A 22,505-nucleotide genomic window follows, 5' to 3' on the forward strand; every position below is an offset into this window, starting at 1 on the left:
AATTCTCCCTCGGGTCCTTGTGTCGTGGTAGGACCAAGTCAATTCTCCCTCAGGTCCTTGTGTCGTGGTAGGACCAAGTCATCTCTTACTCATTTTGTTTACTTGAATCTATGTTGTTGATGCTGACTGAGGCAGGATAACTAAAGAATGAGTGTGTGCTGCTCAGTGTAGTCTGACTAGCCTCAGTGAAATCAGATACAAGAACACTTTTAATGACAAAAAAAACATGCAAAATACTTCCAGGTTTAGTGTTTTCCAGGAAGAAGCCTACAATATCAACCAGAGCTGAGAAACATTTTCACTTGAACTGAAAAAATAGTGAGGTGTGGTGCAACTGAAGCTAAGTAGTGAAGTCCATCTCTCTACTAGAGAAGGTATTAGAAAGAGAAACACTGCAAGTTTGTCCATCTCCTCTCCATAGCAACAGTATCATGTTGCCTAGTGCCTGCATTCAACCCTTACAGCAGCGGCGGCGGTGGCGTCTTTCCGCTAGAGATTGATAGCTGTCTGACATGCTTCTCGTGTGAACGTCAGATCCCTGCTACAGTATGACGGCACCGTCGTGTAGACGCCAAAGGCAAAGCTTTACTCTGTCATCATCAGCAGCCATATGTACAGTACTCTAGGCTGCGATTACCCTACATGTCATGGAGGGAGATCCATCCTTTACACACCATGGATGGGAGAATAGAGGGCTGTCAAAACGGCTAGAAAATTCAAGGCTCGAGGTAGACTTTTCCCCCTAATCTACCCAACTCCCCCCAAAACGCCCCAACCTTAACCAGTAAGGCAGTGACTTGTATCTGTCCCTAGTTCAGTGGTTAGGCACAGCTTGTACCTACTCCCCCTCTGAGCAGGTTATCTGTGGTAGGCTAATCGTCATATCTTTGTATGTGTATTTTAGTTTTTCACAGGTACTGTTTTTAAACTGAGGCAGATGGTTGCACCATATGGGGAGAAATGTGTGGTTACCTGAAGTATTTCTGTTCCAATGCATCTTTTTCACCCAGACCTGAGGTGGGATGCTCACCGAGCACAGACTCTTCATCTAGAATGTTCTACAAGCATCTAGTTAGGCCTATAATCTGGAACCTAGGGCTGCACAGTAAAATCTAATTCACATTGATATTGCATTCTTAACATGTACAATATCCACATTGCAAGATATCCATACCATATGCAATATTTTGAAATGCATCTCAGAGGCGTGTAACATTTGTTTTTGTAGTTTACTTTTTATAGTAACTCAATTAACGCAGGTCCTCCTCCTTGCTGTTCGATTCACTTTAAGTTTGCATGCTGTTCGGTTAGGTCAAACGCTTGTTCCAGACAAGGACATGTTGCTTTCCACTTTGCGTCTTAATGTAAGTCATTCTATTTCTATGTCTATGATTCCAACAGTTCGCCCAAGTATTTTGATCTGTACAGCACGTCAAATCGCAATCACAGTATTTGGTAAAAAAATAAATAAATTCGCAATTAGATTTTTATCCATATGGTGCATCCGTAACCCATCGTCTGTATTCTAGAACTAGAATGTTGTCCTTTGTACGTTTTGATACTTGGAACTTAGAATTCATATCACAATGCAGGAGTCAAAGACAGTCTTTGATTGTGGAGAGAGAGGAAGTCAGTTCATATGACTTGAGATATCAATGACAGCAAGCATTCTTTTTATAGCCCCCGTACACCAACACGTAGTGTGGAGGAAGGCAGCGCTAGCTGACTCGCTGAGGCGTAGCCAGTGTTTGACATAATGTTGGACCAGTATGGAGGCTGACTGGGAACACCAGTGTTGTGATACGAACGCAGAGCGGAGCCTGTCACAGAGCTCGCCTCGCCTGCGTCCATATGCTGCTCTGCTCAGTCGTGAAGCTGTGAAATTGGGTTGCTTCCCAACTAGCCTGGAGACGCACTTCTCTCTCGCTCGCTCTCTCTCTGTCTCTCTGTCTCGACTCAGATGTATAATGGAAAATTCCCAGGCCCTACTTGTAAATATGTAGCCTGTATAGTCAGAGTCTGCACAGACCATAAAGCACCTTCAGTAGGAATGCCAACTGTGGTGCTTTCCCCCAAAAGGGTGCAGCTGAGAGAGGCTTTTTCAGGATACACGCACAGTACATTGGCCAAGGCCCTACTTTTACCGAACCAGCCACTAACACAGTGTGACCGATCACCACTAGTAAATTTAAGGACCATATCATCGGTGAGAAGTTTTTCCTTTCTTGGCCCCATTGCCTACTAAGTCAGCATGAAATGTAATGCCATTGGCTGTGTGAGATCGGAGAGAGGAAAGAGGGGAGAGAGGAACACGTTGTAAACGTCTGTGAGTGTTCTCATTCAGCGCCAGTTGAAAGATGCTACTTAATCTGCTTACTCCTTTTTAATTGTGAGTTTCGGGGGGGTAGGGCTCCTCCTGAACAGAATAAGGCTAGTGATCCAGAAGTAAAGCCAAGACCACAGTTATTCCTCTTTAGGCTCCTAAGTCCCCCCCCCCTGTATCACCCCCTCTCACCTCTTCACTCCTTCAGTAGGAAGAAAACTCTTCGTTCCAACAATAGACATTTGGGGCCATATGTTGGTTTGACATCGTCATCAGGTTCACAGCAGGTTACCTTAGTTAACTTTCACTTCAGTGGCTGATGGGATTTTCTCCTGCAGTTCCTTGACTAGGTGGCTCAAAGTCTAGACGGTCTCTGAAGCAGGCCCCTGCGGCCCAATCGGCCATTGCTCTACAATGGCGGCCATTGTGGATGTTAAGTAGCGGCAGCTTCCTCCCGGCCGGTCGCTACCTCCACAGTATGTTACTTAGCGTCCGCTAAGACAATGTCTTTATCCCCAGGCCATACAGGCCCGAGGCCCTAATCCGGACCACTACATACGGTGAAATAAATCTCTTAAAGATAAAAGAGAGAGAGAGGGAGAGTGAGGTTAGAGTGCAGTAGTTTAACCCCTGGCCAAGAAAGAGAGAGGGGAGGAAAGGAAAAGAGAGGGAGAAATGAGGAACAAGGAGAGGCAGGCGTCACAAAGCCCTTCATCTTGCTGTGGGTGTAGAGGAGAAGGGATGCTGACGGGGTTCAACCTTTTTCTTCTGACAAGAGAACTGCTGCTCTCCATATGGAATCTGGCCTCTCTCTTAACAAGCAGGGCTCCTATTCAATCTAACTGCTATCCAGTTGTTTCTGGGATTAGGCAAAAATCAACAATGAAACATTCTTCCTGCGCTGTGAGCAAATGTGTGCCAACTAATTTAGAGATGAGTTATTGGTAACGCATGTAACAATAGGTTTAGGCCTATAAGTAGCTTATTTCTAAACGTTTAATAATACTGTTTGTGAATCGGTACTAAAACTGTGAGAATCTGCGGTCTCTCGCTCTCTGTGTGTGTGTATGTATGTATGTATGTGTGTGTTGTGTGTGTGTGTGTGTGTGCGCGCGCGCATGCCCTCGCCCACACGCAAGTGCCCGTGTGATGTGGTTTGTCACCACTCTATTTTTAAACCTGATGCTGTGTGCCTCACATAGAGACGTGGCCGACATCACGTAGAGTCTTATTGAGAAGGTGAAAGGTGACGATTTGGTGGTGATATAAAATGTGTGTCCGGCTCCTAATGGGTTGCACTTCACAGGTTAGTTCTATAGATGTGTTCAGACATAATGTTAAAAGCAGCTGTAAGTTATTATTATTTTCTATTTGACACTCTTATTGGCTAAATGTTGTCTATTTGACACTCTTTTGTTTTCCACTTAATAGTTGACATCTACAGTTGAAGTCGGAAGTTTACATACACTTAGGTTGGAGTCATTAAAACTCATTTTTCAACCACTCCACAAATGTCTTGTTAACAAACTATAGTTTTGGCAAGTCGGTTAGGACATCTACTTTGTGCATGACACAAGTAATTTTTCCAACAATTGTTAACAGACAGATTATTTCACTTATGATTCACTGTATCACAATTCCAGTGGTTCAGAAGTTTACATACACTAAGTTGACTGTGCCTTTCAACAGCTTGGAAAATTACAGAAAATTATGTCATGGCTTTAGAAGCTTCTGATTGGAGGTGTACCTGTGGATGTATTTCAAGGCCTACCTTCAAACTCAGTGCCTCTTTGCTTGACATCATGGGAAAATCAAAATAAATCAGCCAAGACCTCAGAAAAAAAAAGTTGTAGACCTCCACAAGTCTGGTTCATCCTTGGGAGCAATTTCCAAATGCCTGAAGGTACCAAGTTCATCTGTACAAACAATAGTATGCAAGTATAAACACCATGGGACCACGCAGCCGTCATACCGCTCAGGAAAGAGACGTGTTCTGTCTCCTAGAGATGAACGTACTTTGGTGTGAAAAGTGCAAATCAATCCCAGAACAACAGCAAAGGACCTTGTGAAGATGCTGGAGGAAACAGGTACAAAAGTATCTATATCCACAGTAAAACAAGTCCTATATCGACATAACCTGAAAGGCTGCTCAGCAAGGAAGAAGCCACTGCTCCAAGACCGCCATACAAAAGCCAGACTACGGTTTGCAACTGCACATGGGGACAAAGATCGTACTTTTTGGAGAAATATCCTCTGGTCTGATGAAACAAAAATATAACTTTTTGGTCATAATGTTGGAGGAATAAGGGGGAGGCTTGCAAGCCCAAGAACACCATCCCAACCGTGAAGCACGGTGGTGGCAGCATCATGTTGTGGGGGTGGTTTGCTGCAGGAGGGACTGGTGCACTTCACAAAATAGACGGCATCATGAAGCAGGAAATTTATGTGGATATATTGAAGCAATATCTCAAGACATCAGTCAGGAAGTTAAAGCTCGGTCGTAAATGAGTCTTCCAAATGGACAATGACCCCAAGCATACATCCAAAGTTGTGGCAAAATGGCTTAAAACTTCTTGTCAATATGGGGGCGCTGTTTCCACTTTGGAAAAAATCGTGCCCAAATTAAACTGCCTCGTACTCTATTCTAGATCGTACAATATGCATATTATTATTACTATTGGATAGAAAACACTCTCAAGGTTCTAAAACTCTTTGAATTATATCTGTGAGTAAAACAGAACTCATTTTGCAGCAAACTTCCAGACAGGAAGTGAAAAATCTGAAAACGATGCTCTGTTCCAGGGCCTGCCTATTGAATTGCCTTATATTTATGGATATGCATGCACTGCATACGCCTTCCACTAGATGTCAACAGGCAGTGGAAGGTGGAATGGGGTGTCTAGCTTGATCTGAGGTCAAACAAGAGCTCTTGGAATGACGTGTCCAGAATTTCCTTTCTCTACCTAGGCGCGGGAAGCACCTCCCTATTGTCTTATGATAAGCGTTCGGTATACACGGCTAATATCTCCGGCTTTGTTTTTATTTGATACATATTAGAAAAACATCATAAAGTAGGTTTTTTCAACCGAGTTTCATCAGTTTATTCAACGTTTAATGGGACTTCTGGAGTTTTCCGTTCTCTGCGTCGAGAGAAATTGGGAACGTCATCAACATTGGCTAGCCTTGTGGAGCGAATTCGACAGGAGAGAAGGACATTCTAAAACCAGACAACGATTTATTCTGGACCTACGACTCCTTGTACAAGATTCTGATGGAAGCTCAGCAAAAGTAAGAACAATTTATGATGTTATTTTGTGTTTCTGTGGAAAATGTTTAGTCCTATTATCCGCCCTTTTTGCGGGCGCTGTCTCGCTATAATGTAAGCTGTTTGTTATTGTAAAGTTATTTTTTTAAATCTAACACGGCGGTTGCATTAAGAACTAGTGTATCTTTCATTTGCTGTCCAACATGTATTTTTTAGTAAAGTTTATGATGAGTTCTTTGGTCAGATTAGGCGAGTGTCCAAAATAGCTCCGGACAATTTGGTGAATCGATGCTACATATTCACAATGTATAACCACGATTTGCAGCTCTAAATATGCACATTTTCGAACAAAACATAAGTGTATTGTATAACCTGATGTTATAAGACTGTCATCTGATGAAGTTGGTCAAGGTTAGTGATTAATTTTATCTTTTGCTGGTTTTTGCGATTGCTACCTTTTGCTGCTAATAAATGCATTTGTGTGTTTGGCTATTGTGCTAAGCTAATATAATGCTATATTGTGTTTTCGCTGTAAAACACTTAAAAAATCAAAATTCACAAGATGTTTATCTTTCATTTGCTGTACACCATGTATTTTTCATAAATGTTTTATGATGAGTATTTAGGTATTTCACGTTGCTCTCTGTAATTATTCTGGTACCTTGGTGATATTTTTGATGGTAGCTGCAATGTAAAACTATGATTTATACCTAAAATATGCACATTTTCGAACAAAACATTCATTTATTGTATAACATGTTATAAGGCTGTCATCTGATGAAGTTGTTTCTTGGTTAGTGACTAATTATATCTCTATTTGTTCAGTTTTGTGAAGCTACCTATGCGGTAGAAAAATTGTGAAAATATGCGGTTGAGTCTTTTGCTATTGTGGTTAGCTAATAGAAATACATATTGTGTTTTCGCTGTAAAACATTTAAAAAATCGGAAATGATGGCTGGATTCACAAGATGTTTATCTTTCATTTGCTGTATTGGACTTGTGATTTCATGAAAATTATATGATATCCCTGTCGCTAGGCTAGGCTATGCTAGTCAGCTTTTTTGATGAGGATGCTCCCGGATCCAGGATGGGTAGCAATGAAAGGTTTTAAGGACAAAGTCAAGGTTTTGGAGTGGCCATCACAAAGCCTTGACCTCAATCCTATAGAAAATGTGTTGGCAGAACTGAAAAAGCGTGTGCGAGCAAGGAGGCCTACAAACCTGACTCGGTTACACCAGCTCTGTCAGGAGGAATGGGCCATAATTCACCCAACTTATTGTGGGAAGCTTGTGGAAGGGTACGCGGAACGTTTGACCCAAGTTAAACAATTTAAAGGCAATGCTACCAAATACTAATTGAGTGTATGTTAACTTCTGACCCACTGGGAATGTGATGAAAGAAATAAAAGCTGAAATAAATCCTTCTCTCTACTATTATTCTAACATTTCACATTCTTAAAATAAAGTGGTGATCCTAACTGACCTAAAACAGGGAATTGTTACTAGTATTAAATATCAGGAATTGTGAACAACTGAGTTTAAATGTATTTGGCTAAGGTGTATGTAAACTTCCGACTTCAACTGTATGTGTCCATCCGCTCGTTGCTTTCATATTTACTTTGAAGTGGTGGTAGGTGGTGTCGAAGGGGAGTGGGCTGCTCCCATTCCCCTTTACACACACACACACCTCCCACCCCCCTTACTGTCTCCCTCAATCATTTACCTATTAGCCCCCCTGCCCCCCTCTCATCACATATCAAAGCACTGCATTTCGACTTTTAAAGACCAGCGTCGGTGGAACGTTCACACATTGATTGTGTCCATCCGCTCGTTTTTCGACTTTTAAAGACCAGCGTCGGTGGAACGTTCACACATTGATTTGCCACTGACCCTGGCTGCAGGTTGCTGCTGGTTGTCTGGACTGCTGGGGGGGCTGACCGCGTGTTGCCTCTCTGCACATTGCCTGTCCCAGATTAGCCATGCTTGAAGCCCACGGCGATAAATTAACACACACTCACCCACAGGAGAAAGAAGGACTAGGTGTGTCACTCACTGCTTTCTCCTTGTCACTGTCAAAGCCAACATGTTGTCACTGATGGGAGTCGGTGGGTGGGAGTCGGTGGGTGGGAGTCGGTGGGTGGGAGTCGGTGGGTGGGAGTCGGTGGGTGGGAGTCGGTGGGGATGTTTTCTACTGGTGTGAATGGATATGTTGCAGGACAGTTGGTGTTTTCATGTATACAGCAACCTTCACCTTAACCTTCACCTTAACCCCCCATAACCTTCACCTTAACCCCCCATAACCTTCACCTTAACCCCCCATAACCTTCACCTTAACCCCCCATTACCTTCACCTTAACCCCCATAACCTTCACCTTAACCCCCCATAACTTTCACCTTAACGCCCCATAACCTTCACCTTAACCCCCCATAACATTAACCCCCCATAACCTTCACCTTAACCCCCCCATAACCTTCATCTTAACCCCCCCCATAACCTTCATCTTCACCTTAACCTCCACCTTAACCCCCCATAACCTTCACCTTAACCTCCCATAACCTCAACCTTATTCCCCATAACCTTCACTTTAACCCCCCGTAACCTTCACCTTAATCTCCCGTAACTTTCACCTTAATCTCCCGTAATCTTCACCTTAATCCCCCGTAACCTTCACCTTAATCCCCCGTAACCTTCACCTTAATCCCCCATAACCTTCACCTTAACCCCCCAATAACCTTCACCTTAACCCCCCCATAACCTTCACCTAAACTTCCATAACCTTCACCTAAACTTCCATAACCTTCACCTAAACTTCCATAACCTTCACCTAAACTTCCATAACCTTCACCTTAACCCTCCATAACCTTCACCTTAACCCTCCATAACCTTCACCTTAACCCTCCATAACCTTCACCTTAACCCCCCCTTCACCTTCACCTTAACCCCCCCTTCACCTTCACCTTAACCCCCCCATAACCTTCACCTTAACCCCCATAACCTTCACCATAACCCCCCCATAACCTTCACCTTAACCTCCATAACCTTCACCTTAACCCCCATAACCTTCACTCCCCCCATAACCTTCACCATAACCTTCACCTTAACCCCCATAACCTTCACCTTACCCCCCCCATAACCTTCACCTTAACCCCCATAACCTTCACCTTAACTCTCCATAACCTTCACCTTAACTCTCCATAACCTTCACCTTAACCCTCCATAACCTTCACCTTAACCCTCCATAACCTTCTCCTTAACCCTCCATACCCCTCCATAACCTTCACCTTAACCCTCCATAACCTTCACCTTAACTCTCCCCTAATCTTTACCTTAACTCCCCTAATCTTTACCTTAACTCCCCTCGCCTTCACCTTAACCTCCCTAAGCTTCACCTTAAGTAGTGCGGTGGAGTGAGGAGCAAGGGAGAGGGAGTGAGGGTGAGTGGGGGAGTTTAGGCAGAGAGCAAAAGGAGTGATGGGGGAGTTGGGGAGAGTTCCAGTCAGGAGAGAGAGGACAGAGGGAAGGGAGTTGGGGAGAGTTCTGTCAGGGGAGAGAGGACAGAGGGAAGGGAGTTGGGGAGAATTCTGTCAGGAGAGAGAGGACAGAGGGAAGGTAGTTGGGGAGTTCTGTCAGGGGAGAGAGGACAGAGGGAAGGGAGTTGGGGAGAGTTCTGTCAGGGGAGAGAGGACAGAGGGAAGGGAGTTGGGGAGTTCTGTCAGGGGAGAGAGGACAGAGGGGAGTTGGGGAGTTCTGTCAGGGGAGAGAGGACAGAGGGAGTTGGGGAGAGTTCTGTCAGGAGAGAGAGGACAGAGGGAAGGGAGTTGGGGAGTTCTGTCAGGGGAGAGAGGACAGAGGGAAGGGAGTTGGGGAGAATTCTGTCAGGGGAGAGAGGACAGAGGGAAGGGAGTTGGGGATAATTCTGTCAGGAGAGAGAGGACAGAGGGAAGGGAGTTGGGGAGAGTTCTGTCGTGCGAGAGAGCACAGAGGGAAGGGAGTTTGGGGGAGTTCCAGTCAGGAGAGAGAGGACAGAGGGAAGGGAGTTTGGGGGAGTTCTGTCAGGAGAGAAGGACAGAGGGAAGGGAGTTGGAAAGAATTCCAGTCATGAGAGACGGGACAGAGGGAAGGGAGTTGGGAAGAGTTCTGTCATGAGAGAGAGGACAGAGGGAAGGGAGTTGGGGAGAGTTCTGTCAGGGGAGAGAGGACAGAGGGAAGGGAGTTGGGAAGAGTTCTGTCAGGAGAGAGAGGACAGAGGGAAGGGAGTTGGGGAGTTCTGTCAGGGGAGAGAGGACAGAGGGAAGGGAGTTGGTGAGAATTCCAGTCATGAGAGAGAGGACAGAGGGAAGGGAGTTGGGAAGAGTTCTGTCAGGAGAGAGAGGACAGAGGGAAGGGAGTTGGGGAGAATTCCAGTCATGAGAGAGAGGACAGAGGGAAGGGAGTTGGGGAGAGTTCTGTCAGGAGAGAGAGGACAGAGGGAAGGGAGTTGGGGAGAGTTCTGTCAGGAGAGAGAGGACAGAGGGAAGGGAGTTGGGAAGAGTTCTGTCAGGAGAGAGAGGACAGAGGGAAGGGAGTTGGGGAGAGTTCTGTCAGGAGAGAGAGGACAGAGGGAAGGGAGTTGGGGAGAGTTCTGTCAGGAGAGAGAGGACAGAGGGAAGGGAGTTGGGGAGAGTTCTGTCAGGGGAGAGAGGACAGAGGGAAGGGAGTTGGGAAGAGTTCTGTCAGGAGAGAGAGGACAGAGGGAAGGGAGTTGGGGAGAGTTCTGTCAGGAGAGAGAGGACAGAGGGAAGGGAGTTGGGGAGAGTTCTGTCAGGAGAGAGAGGACAGAGGGAAGGGAGTTGGGGAGAGTTCTGTCAGGAGAGAGAGGACAGAGGGAAGGGAGTTGGGGAGAGTTCTGTCAGGAGAGAGAGGACAGAGGGAAGGGAGTTGGGAAGAGTTCTGTCAGGAGAGAGAGGACAGAGGGAAGGGAGTTGGTGAGAATTCCAGTCATGAGAGAGAGGACAGAGGGAAGGGAGTTGGTGAGAATTCCAGTCATGAGAGAGAGGACAGAGGGAAGGGAGTTGGAAAGAGTTCTGTCAGGAGAGAGAGGACAGAGGGAAGGGAGTTAAGGAGAGTTCTGTCAAGAGAGAGAGGACAGAGGGAAGGGAGTTGGGGAGAGTTCCAGTCAGGAGAGAGAGTGGAATGATAGAGACCCTTCATTCCTTCTCTCTCTTTCTATAGCTCAATCTCTCTTTCTCTCTCCATGTTTTGGCAGGGGTTCCCATCTTCTCATCCATAAGAACAGCATAACATTGCCCTGGTGGCTCAGCAAGAGGGGGTGGAGGGGTGCATGTATATGGGATGAAGGTGTTTATGTATTTGTGGTGGCAGGCTGAGAGGGTGGAGGGATGGGGGGTGTATTTTGGGATGGCGTCCCCGAGGGGAGCCGAGAGTGTCTTTGTCAGGGTCTTTTTAGAGGAGGCCTGTGAAAACATCCAACAGGATTATAGAAGGCAACTTTGATTCTGTCTGTTTGCTCCTTTTGCCCTTTTCTCTTCACGGGTGAGAAATGTGGTCTGTTTATGATGTTTGTCTGTGTCCTTGTGAGAGGGAGATTATAATTTAGTCTTCCAGAATGAAACTTGGTGACAACATGCCGGCTGTTGAAATTCTAAATATAAAATAACATTTTCTTAGCCCATTGGCCCAGTTTCCCGGACCCAGATTAAGGCTATTTCTGGAGTTGTGGTCTGGACTTCGGAACTCTATCACCGTGGAAACAGTGTTTACCAGAAGCCTCTTTGATAGTGACACTACGGCCGTGAACTCTTCCTCATGTAGACTTTACGATAGACCTGGGGGAGCGTTCAGCAGGACGTTTTGAAACGTTTCAGAGAAATATGCCATGTAGCCCAAACAGGCCTCTCTGACATGTAGAACAAGGACTCACATTGGCTCTATTCATTTGTATCTACAACGTTTGGCTACTGAACGTGGACCTGGTGGTAAAAATATTATTTGTTTTCTTTTCAGTCCTTTTCGAAGAGCTTGAGCTGGCTAACTGTGGGGTGGGTTTGACACTTTTGGAGCTATTCCATTGCCATGATCTCTGTCATATTGTTGCTTGGTCTAGGCCACTCTGTGGTAACACTGTAGGCCTAATTACCACATCTGCAAGATAGTACTGACATATTGTTGCATAGGATTACTTGGTAATTGCTAGTAATGGAGATGATGGAATGATTTTTGTTATTATTACACAAGCGGAATAACAAAAATCCCTCCACTCCACTTGCTGTGGATTCTAGATGTTCACGTGTCTTATAATGCATGGCAGTGTTACTTAATGTTTAGAAACGAATACCAAGACAACCATGAGGCCTTTGCACCAGCATAATTCATCCCTGCCAATTCTCTCTCCATCTACGGCAAACACACGGGGGGGTAGGATGTTTGTTGTAAATTACTGTACGTGCAGGTCTGATTTCCACACGCCCAAGCAGGGATGATGTGGGGTATAATATCACATCATATCTACATGGAGGAGACACATTAGCATATTGGAGACCCACATCCTCCGTCTCTCCACAGTGTTCGCTAACAGCGTGTGTGTGTATTACTATCCGAATGTGTGTGTGTGTGTGTGCTGACTGGCGGCAACCACCCTTGCCCCCACCCCTCTCATTAATATGTATGTGTTCTGAGGCAGCGCTGCGAAGGCTGTGTTTCTCACCGCTGATTAATGCTGTCTGTCAATTACCTCCAGATCCTACCGTGCAGTGGAGCTTCCCCCAGGACTACACAGACCAGGTTGGAAACGCACACGCTAACACACACACACACACGCTAACACACACCAGGGTTTTCCGTTAGTCGGTAATAGCCGGCTTTTGGCCACAAAATAATACAGTTAGAATGGCCGATAAATAAAATTGGCAACAATTGTCCGGGAGAAGAAGAAAACAATCGCGTTGCTAAGTAATGTTTATTAGTCGATTCATTGATGATGGTTTTTTATTTTATTTCACCTTTATTTAACCAAGTAGGCTAGTTGAGAACAAGTTCTCATTTACAACTGCGACCTGGCCAAGATAAAGCAAAGCAGTGCGACACAAACAACAACACGGAGTTACACATGGAATAAAAAAGCGTACAGTCAATAACACAATAGAAAAAGACTATATACAGTGTGTGCAAATGGCGTAAGGAGATAAGGCAATAAATAGACCATAGTAGGGAAGTAATTACAATTTAGCAGATTAACACTGGAGTGATAAATGAGCAGATGATGATGTGCAAGTAGAAATACTGGTGTGCAAAAGGGCAGAAAGGTAAATAAAACAATATGGGGATGAGGTAGGTAGATTGGATGGGCTATTTACAGATGGGCTATGTACAGCTGCAGCGATCGGTTAGCTGCTCAGATAGCTGATGTTTAAAGTTAGTGAGGGAAATATAAGTCTCCAACTTCAGCGATTTTTGCAATTCGTTCCAGTCATTGGCAGCAGAGAACTGGAAGGAAAGGCAGCTAAAGGATGTGTTGGCTTTAGGGATGACCAGTGAGATATACCTGCTGGAGCGCGTGCTACGGGTCGGTGTTGTTATGGTGACCAGTGAGATATACCTGCTGGAGCGCGTGCTACGGGTCGGTGTTGTTATGGTGACCAGTGAGATATACCTGCTGGAGCGCGTGCTACGGGTGGGTGTTGTTATGGTGACCAGTGAGATATACCTGCTGGAGCACGTGCTACGGGTGGGTGTTGTTATGGTGACCAGTGAGATATACCTGCTGGAGCACGTGCTACGGGTGGGTGGTGTTATGGTGACCAGTGAGATATACCTGCTGGAGCGCGTGCTACGGGTGGGTGGTGTTATGGTGACCAGTGAGATATACCTGCTGGAGCACGTGCTACGGGTGGGTGGTGTTATGGTGACCAGTGAGATATACCTGCTGGAGCGCGTGCTACGGGTGGGTGTTGTTATGGTGACCAGTGAGATATACCTGCTGGAGCACGTGCTACGGGTGGGTGTTGTTATGGTGACCAGTGAGATATACCTGCTGGAGCACGTGCTACGGGTGGGTGTTGTTATGGTGACCAGTGAGATATACCTGCTGGAGCACGTGCTACGGGTGGGTGTTGTTATGGTGACCAGTGAGATATACCTGCTGGAGCGCGTGCTACGGGTGGGTGTTGTTATGGTGACCAGTGAGATATACCTGCTGGAGCGCGTGCTACGGGTGGGTGTTGTTATCGTGACCAGTGAGATATACCTGCTGGAGCGCGTGCTACGGGTGGGTGTTGTTATGGTGACCAGTGAGATATACCTGCTGGAGCGCGTGCTACGGGTGGGTGTTGTTATGGTGACCAGTGAGATATACCTGCTGGAGCGCGTGCTACGGGTGGGTGTTGTTATGGTGACCAGTGAGATATACCTGCTGGATCGCGTGCTACGGGTGGGTGGTGTTATGGTGACCAGTGAGATATACCTGCTGGATCGCGTGCTACGGGTGGGTGGTGTTATGGTGACCAGTGAGCTGAGATAAGGTGGGGCTTTACCTAGCATAGACTTATAGATGACCTGGAGCCAGTGGGTCTGGCGACGAATATGTAGCGAGGGCCAGCCAACGAGAGAATACAGGTCGCAGTGGTGGGTCGTATAAGTGGCTTTGGTGACAAAACGGATGGCACTGTGATAGACTGCATCCAGTTTGCTGAGTAGAGTATTGGAAGCTATTTTGTAAATGACATCGCCGAAGTCGAGGATCGGTAGGATAGTCAGTTTTACGGGGGTATGTTTGGCGGCGTTAAAATACATTTGAATGGTCATGCTTATCAGCCTCTAGGTTAATTTTATACATTTAGTGGAATTAAATTGGTGCGTGTGTACAGTATATTGGTTATGTATCTTATCACACGCGTAGTACAGCATACAGATACAGAGATGCTGCTACAGCATCGCAAACAGCATCGGCAACGGACGGCAGGGTTCATCAGCGCGTCACACAATGAGCTGGAGGCAGGTTGCATTTTGAAAACATTCTTAAGCTGCAATGTGTCACTGCTTGTGCGACCCCCCCCCCCCCCCCCCGACCAAATTCACATAGAAACGTGAGTTATAGGTCTGTCATTCTCATTGAAAGCAACTCTAAGAAGGATGTAGATCTGTTCTATGCACTATTTCTATACCTCCAATTATTACGTTTTGCTTTTACTTTCGGTTTTGCACACCAGCTTCAAACAGCTGAAAATAAACTCAGCAAAAAGACAATTTGTAAAAATCCAAATAACTTCACACATCTTCATTGTAAAGGGTTTAAACACTATTTCCCATGCTTTTCAATGAACCATAAACAATTAATGAACATGCACCTGTGGAATGGTTGTTAAGACACTAACAGCTTACAGACGGTAGGCAATTAAGGTCACAGTTATGAAAACTGAGACACTAAAGAGGCCTTTCTACTGACTGTGATAAACACCAAAAGAAAGATGCCCAAGGTCCCTGCTCATCTGCGTGAACATGCCTTAGGCATGCTGCAAGGAGGCATGAGGACTGCAGATGTGGCCAGGGCAATAAATTGTAATGTCCGTACTGTGAGACGCCTAAGACAGCGCTACAGAGAGACAGGACGGACAGTTGATCATCCTCACAGTGGCAGACCACATGTAACAACACCTGCACAGGATCGGTACATCTGAACATCACACCTGCGGGACAGGTACAGGATGGTAACAACAACTGCCCGAGTTACATCAGGAATGCACAATCCCTCCAGTGCTCAGACTGTCCGCAATAGGCTGAGAGAGGATGGACTGGGGGCTTGTAGGCCTATTGTAAGGCAGGTCCTCACCAGACATCACCGGCAACAACGTCACCTATGGGCACAAACCCACCGTCGCTGGACCAGACAGGACTGGAAAAAAGTGCTCTTCACTGACAAGTCACGGTTTTGTCTCACCAGGGGTGATAGTTGGATTTGTGTTTATTGTCGAAGGAATAAGCGTTACACCGAGGCATGTACTCTGGAGCGGGATCGAGGTGGAGGGTCCGTCATGGTCTGGGGCGGTGTGCCACAGCATCATCGGACTGAGCTTGTTGTCATTGCAGGCAATCTCAACGCTGTGCGTTACAGGGAAGACATCCTTCTCCCTCATGTGGTATCGTTCCTGCAGGCTCATCCTGACATGATCCTCCAGCATGACCATGCCACCAGCCATACTGCTCGTTCTGGATCGGAAGGTGAGGGCTAGGGCCATTCCCCCCAGAAATGTCCAGGAACTTGCAGGTGCCTTGGTGGAAGAGTGGGCGAACATCTCACTGCAAGAACTGTCAAATCTGGTGCAGTCCATGAGGAGGAGATGCACTGGAGTACTTAATGCAGCTGGTGGCCACAGCAGATACTGACTGTTACTTTTGATTTTGACCCCCCCCCCCTTTGTTCAGGGACACATTATTCCATTTCTGTTAGTCACATGTCTGTGGAACTTGTTCAGTTTATGTCTCAGTTGTTGAATCTTGTTATGTTCATACAAATATTGACACATGTTAAGTTTGCTGAAAATAAACACAGTTTAAATAAACACAGTTTTGCTGAGTTTACTATAGATTTGGTTATGGAAAATATATTTCATTACGATTTAGAAGGTCCAATACTTTCTCAGTGTTTTAGATGGTGAAATGATTCTCGACACCATATTTGCTTGTTTTGTCACAGAAACTGAAATTAGCTGAACTGTTAGAATCTTAGCAACCAGGAAATGGTGATTCCTGCATAGTGCATCTTTTAGTTGTTTGATTTATTACATATTATGAGGCATGTCTTACCTTGCTTCAAAGGAGCCGAGCCAAAATCAGACCGTATCCGTTTGTGCAATTATTTTATATCGACTTTCTTTCATTGTCCAACAGCCAAAGGCACACTCCTAGTCATTATCAACCCATGCTAGTTGTTGCATCTTTAGATCTCCTCTCTACATTTCTAATGGATATTTTCATCTTTGTCATCTTACATGTGCAGTGCCCTTTTGACAACTTTGTTTCCCATCTAATTGCATTATGGAACAAACATTTTCATGTTGCCTGCTGCCTTCTCTCTCTCACACACCTCTTCTCACACACCTCCCTCAACCTCTCTTCTCCCCCACTCTCCCTCAACCTCTCTTCTCCCCCACTCTCCCTCAACCTCTCTTCTCCCCCACTCTCCCTCAACCTCTCTTCTCCCCCACTCTCCCTCAACCTCTCTTCTCCCCCACTCTCCCTCAACCTCTCTTCTCTCCCTCAACCTCTCTTCTCTCCCTCAACCTCTCTTCTCTCCCTCAACCTCTCTTCTCTCCCTCAACCTCTCTTCTCTCCCACTCTCCCTCTATCATCCCCCACTCTCCCTCTCTTCTCCCCCACTCTCCCTCTCTTCTCCCCCACTCTCCCTCAACCTCTCTTCTCCCCCACTCTCTCTCAACCTCTCTTCTCCCCCACTCTCTCTCAACCTCTCTTCTCCCCCACTCTCTCTCAACCTCTCTTCTCCCCCACTCTCTCTCAACCTCTCTTCTCCCCCACTCTCTCTCAACCTCTCTTCTCCCCCACTCTCTCTCAACCTCTCTTCTCCCCCACTCTCTCTCAACCTCTCTTCTCCCCCACTCTCTCTCAACCTCTCTTCTCCCCTACTCTCCCTCAACCTCTCTCTCTCTCTCTCCCTCAAACTCTCTCTCTCTCTCTCCCTCAAACTCTCTCTCTGTCCCCCCCTGCCTTAACCTCTCTCTCACTTAGGGCTGGGTAGTTTACTGTATTTTACTATACCGGTTTTGGTTTTTACGTTATCTTCTAAAACGGTATTTCAATGTTTGGTTTGTTGTGATGCACTGCTCTGTTTTGATAGTTTACTCCAATACTTGAGTCGTCTCTCACCAAGCCCCGCCCCCTGTCACTCAAGGATGTCACGCCCTGGCCTTAGTATTATTGGTTTTCTTTATTATTTTAGTTAGGTCAGGGTGTGACATGGGGAATGTTTATGTTTTGTTGTTTTGGGTGTTTATTTGGTAAAGGGGTTAATGGGTGTAGTAGATGGTTTTGTGTTGAGTGTATATGTCTAGCGTTGTCTATGTAAGAACGTTAGTAGCCTGTAAGTTTGTGCACAACGTTTGTAGCTTCACGGTCGTTTTGTTGTTTTGTTAAAGTGTTTTTGTGTCGTGTTCATCTTCGTGTTGTTTAATAAAAGAAGATGGCTTATTTTCCAAGAGCTGCATTTTGGTCCGTTAATCCGCCACACGATCGTGACAAAGGAGCGCTAAAATTATCATTTTAGCTGCTAATGCTAATAGCTTGCTAGCTAGCTAATAAATTATACCAGTGCTGGTGTAGGCCAAAATCAGCATGTTGTTTTTGCAAAGGCATCTTCTAAATCCGAGAGGAATAAGTGAAGCATGAATGTTAGCTAGCTACATGAAGTAAGAGAGAACATTTCATGTAGCCAAACATTATAGCACGTGTCCCGAACCTTTTCTAGAGCGAGAGCCACTTTTAAAAATGAAATGTCGCGAGCTACAATGTTATTTTTTCTTGCTTTCAAATAGGCACGTTCTTCTCTTCTCTTCCTCTGAAACTCTTCCCACACAGAGAGACAGGGGTAATAATGCTGGACATTATTTGGCAGATATTGTGTTAGGTTTGGCTTTTTAAGCCAACAGTGGCTAACCAGGGGTGGGATAATGTGAATGTTGCGTTGACTAGATAGTAGCTGGGAGCTTGCAGTGTCTGTGATTAACCGGTTAGAGACCCCTGGATTCTAGGGTCCCACTCCCCTGGGAAATACTGACCAACCCTTTGGTTCCTAACCTGTCACAATAACACCTCCATAGAGATCCTATTAGTATTCAAATTCCTAATTCTATGAATCTCTCCTGGGCTTTTTCATTTGTTGTCATGTCAAACAACGCTGTAATAAAAGTGGCCACTATTATATTCTAACTATAGAATTAGAATAATCATTCTATTTCCCTGATTCCAACAGTTCACCCAAGTGTTTTGAAATCGCAAGTCATATTGCATCTCTCTCCCCTCTCCTCAACCTCTCTTCTCTCCCCCCCTTTCCCTCCCTCCCTCCCTCCCTCCCTCCCTCCCTCCCTCCCCTCCCCTCCCTGTCTGCTGTCCCCTAATACAACTACATCACACTAGGGGATCTGTCTGTCTGTCTGTCCACTAATTCAACTACATCACACTAGGGGATCTGTCTGTCTGTCTGTCCACTAATTCAACTACATCACACTAGGGGATCTGTCTGTCTGTCTGTCCACTAATACAACTACATCACACTAGGGGATCTGTCTGTCTGTCTGTCCACTAATTTAACTACATCACACTAGGGGATCTGTCTGTCTGTCTGTCCACTAATTCAACTACATCACACTAGGGGATCTGTCTGTCTGTCCACTAATAGCCTACAACTAGATCACTTGTCTTGGATAGAGAGGGAATGATTGGGGAAGAGAGAATGGGAAAGGATGAAGATCGGGAGAGAGAAGGAAATGAACAGCAAGATGAACAAAGAGAAACACAGTGAAAGAGAAACAGATACAGAAAGAAAATGATAGAGAACTTTCATAGTGAAGCTGTCAGAACGTTAAGTAGCATTAAGTAACAAGTGTTAGTGTTTCCCCTCCCTCTCTCTCCTTTCTCTCTCACTCTCTCTGTCTCTCGTCTATTTACCATCTTGCACTCTCTCTTGCTATCTGTCTCTCTCTCTGGTGTTCACCACATTGTGAATGAGATGGCTAGTGTAGCTATTATATACCGTGGTGTGACTGTGTGCAGACGTCTTGGTCTTTCCCCCACCGGTCGGCAGCCAGAAAGGCCTGTACACTATTCACACAGCTCATTACCAGGCCTAGGCTCATTTTCCTCTTTGTGGTTCCGCACTGCAACCGAGAGAGAGAGAAGCTGCAGTCGGTCAATCAGTCAGTCACTCGTCTTTTCTCCAGGAGCTGAGGAGCATATGGTTGGAGCCGCTAACAGTCTCCTCAGGCTTCCTTTTGTTTGGCCCGGTATTGTTGCCCGGCGTAATGACAGTTGTAGGCCGTAGGATCAGGGTGGAGGGGTTAGTCGACCCTGGGGAGGAGGCAGGCAGACAAGAGTGTGGATTATGGAAATACCAATTGATTTTTTTTTTCTGTTCTATGGTAGAATAGAGGCTCAAAGGGGAGCAGACTGCAGGATGGCATGCCAGGGCGGTGTCATATGAAGTGAAAAACGCTCTCTCCATCTCTCTCTCTCCATCTCTCGCTCTCTCCATCTCTCGCTCTCTCGCTCTCTCCATCTCTCGCTCTCTCCATCTCTCGCTCTCTCCATCTCTCTCGCTCTCTCCATCTCTCTCGCTCTCTCCATCTCTCTCGCTCTCTCCATCTCTCTCGCTCTCTCCATCTCTCTCGCTCTCTCCATCTCTCGCTCTCTCCATCTCTCGCTCTCTCCATCTCTCGCTCTCTCCATCTCTCGCTCTCTCCATCTCTCGCTCTCTCCATCTCTCGCTCTCTCCATCTCTCGCTCTCTCCATCTCTCGCTCTCTCCATCTCTCGCTCTCTCCATCTCTCGCTCTCTCCATCTCTCGCTCTCTCCATCTCTCGCTCTCTCCATCTCTCGCTCTCTCTATCTCTCGCTCTCTCTATCTCTCGCTCTCTCCATCTCTCCATCTCTCCATCTCTCCATCTCTCCATCTCTCCATCTCTCCATCTCTCCATCTCTCGCTCTCTCCATCTCTCGCTCTCTCCATCTCTCCATCTCTCGCTCTCTCGCTCTCTCGCTCTCTCGCTCTCTCCATCTCTCCATCTCTCCATCTCTCCATCTCTCCATCTCTCGCTCTCTCGCTCTCTCGCTCTCTCGCTCTCTCGCTCTCTCGCTCTCTCGCTCTCTCGCTCTCTCGCTCTCTCGCTCTCTCGCTCTCTCGCTCTCTCGCTCTCTCGCTCTCTCGCTCTCTCGCTCTCTCGCTCTCTCGCTCTCTCGCTCTCTCCATCTCTCCATCTCTCCATCTCTCCATCTCTCCATCTCTCGCTCTCTCGCTCTCTCGCTCTCTCGCTCTCTCGCTCTCTCGCTCTCTCGCTCTCTCGCTCTCTCGCTCTCTCGCTCTCTCGCTCTCTCGCTCTCTCGCTCTCTCCATCTCTCCATCTCTCCATCTCTCCATCTCTCCATCTCTCCATCTCTCCATCTCTCCATCTCTCCATCTCTCGCTCTCTCGCTCTCTCGCTCTCTCGCTCTCTCGCTCTCTCGCTCTCTCCCTCTCTCCCTCTCTCCCTCTCTCCCTCTCTCCCTCTCTCGCTCTCTCGCTCTCTCGCTCTCTCGCTCTCTCGCTCTCTCCATCTCTGTCTCTCTCTCCATCTCTGTCTCTCTCTCCATTTCTCTCTCACTATCTGTCTCCATTTTTCTCTCTCCATTTTTTCTCTCTCTCCATTTTTTCTCTCACTCCATCTCTCTCTCTCCATTTCTCTTACTCCCTCAGCCCCTGAGACAGCTGCCATAGGGAGAGGGGGACGGAGAGGGAGGGGGGGGACGGAGAGGGAGGGGGGGGACGGAGAGGGAGGGGACGGGACAGAGAGGGAGGGAGGGGGGGACAGAGAGGGAGGGGGGGACAGAGAGGGAGAGATGGCTAAAGCATATATTTTAATTGTATATATATCTTTTTAAATAGACAGATGGAGATCTATCTGTTTCCTGTTTCCCCCCCCCCCCCCCCCCCAACCCCCCCCCCCCAAAACATAAAAAAAGAAAAAGACGAGAGAACACACAGACTCAGACGACTTCGGGACTGAGATGGGGGAGTGTTTTTGCCCGTCAGCTAGCAGGAGTGGTATTGCCTGTCAGCTAGCAGGAGTGTTTTTGCCCGTCAGCTAGCAGGAGTGTTATTGCCCGTCACCTAGCAGGAGTGTTATTGCCCGTCACCTAGCAGGAGTGTTATTGCCCGTCACCTAGCAGGAGTGTTATTGCCCGTTACCTAGAAGGAGTGTTATTGCACGTCACCTAGAAGGAGTGTTATTGCCCGTCACCTAGAAGGAGTGTTATTGCCCGTCACCTAGCAGGAGTGTTATTGCCCGTTACCTAGCAGGAGTGTTATTGCCCGTTACCTAGCAGGAGTGTTATTGCCCGTCACCTAGCAGGAGTGTTATTGCCCGTCACCTAGCAGGAGTGTTATTGCCCGTTACCTAGCAGGAGTGTTATTGCCCGTTACCTAGCAGGAGTGTTATTGCCCGTTACCTAGCAGGAGTGTTATTGCCCGTCACCTAGCAGGAGTGTTATTGCCCGTCACCTAGCAGGAGTGTTATTGCCCGTCACCTAGCAGGAGTGTTATTGCCCGTCACCTAGCAGGAGTGTTATTGCCCGTCACCTAGCAGGAGTGTTATTGCACGTCACCTAGCAGGAGTGTTATTGCCCGTCACCTAGCAGGAGTGTTATTGCCCGTCACCTAGCAGGAGTGTTATTGCCCGTCACCTAGCAGGAGTGTTATTGCCCGTCACCTAGCAGGAGTGTTATTGCCCGTCACCTAGCAGGAGTGTTATTGCCCGTCACCTAGCAGGAGTGTTATTGCCCGTCACCTAGAAGGAGTGTTATTGCCCGTCACCTAGAAGGAGTGTTATTGCCCGTCACCTAGCAGGAGTGTTATTGCCCGTCACCTAGCAGGAGTGTTATTGCCCGTTACCTAGCAGGAGTGTTATTGCCCGTTACCTAGCAGGAGTGTTATTGCCCGTCACCTAGCAGGAGTGTTATTGCCCGTCATCTAGCAGGAGTGTTATTGCCCGTTACCTAGCAGGAGTGTTATTGCCCGTTACCTAGCAGGAGTGTTATTGCCCGTCACCTAGCAGGAGTGTTATTGCCCGTTACCTAGCAGGAGTGTTATTGCCCGTTACCTAGCAGGAGTGTTATTGCCCGTCAGCTAGCAGGAGCGTTATTGCCCGTCATCTAGCAGGAGGG

At 46.8% G+C, this 22,505-nt stretch overlaps 1 protein-coding gene across 5 annotated transcripts in view; it reads left to right on the forward strand.

The window, feature by feature from the left end:
* LOC129869371 (DENN domain-containing protein 1B-like) overlaps positions 1-22,505 on the forward strand; it is a 316,391-nt gene that overhangs the window by 21,606 nt on the left and 272,280 nt on the right. For 4 of the 5 annotated variants that reach the window (XM_055943720.1, XM_055943716.1, XM_055943717.1 and 1 more), the window contains exon 3: positions 12,325-12,368. The exons of the other annotated variant lie outside the window; for it this stretch is intronic. In XM_055943720.1, the coding sequence (XP_055799695.1) occupies positions 12,325-12,368 (44 nt within the window). The remainder of the gene's footprint in view (positions 1-12,324; positions 12,369-22,505) is intronic. 5 annotated transcript variants of the gene reach the window in all.

This window comes from Salvelinus fontinalis, chromosome 14 (genome assembly GCF_029448725.1).
Source record: "Salvelinus fontinalis isolate EN_2023a chromosome 14, ASM2944872v1, whole genome shotgun sequence".
Taxonomy (NCBI): domain Eukaryota; kingdom Metazoa; phylum Chordata; class Actinopteri; order Salmoniformes; family Salmonidae; genus Salvelinus; species Salvelinus fontinalis.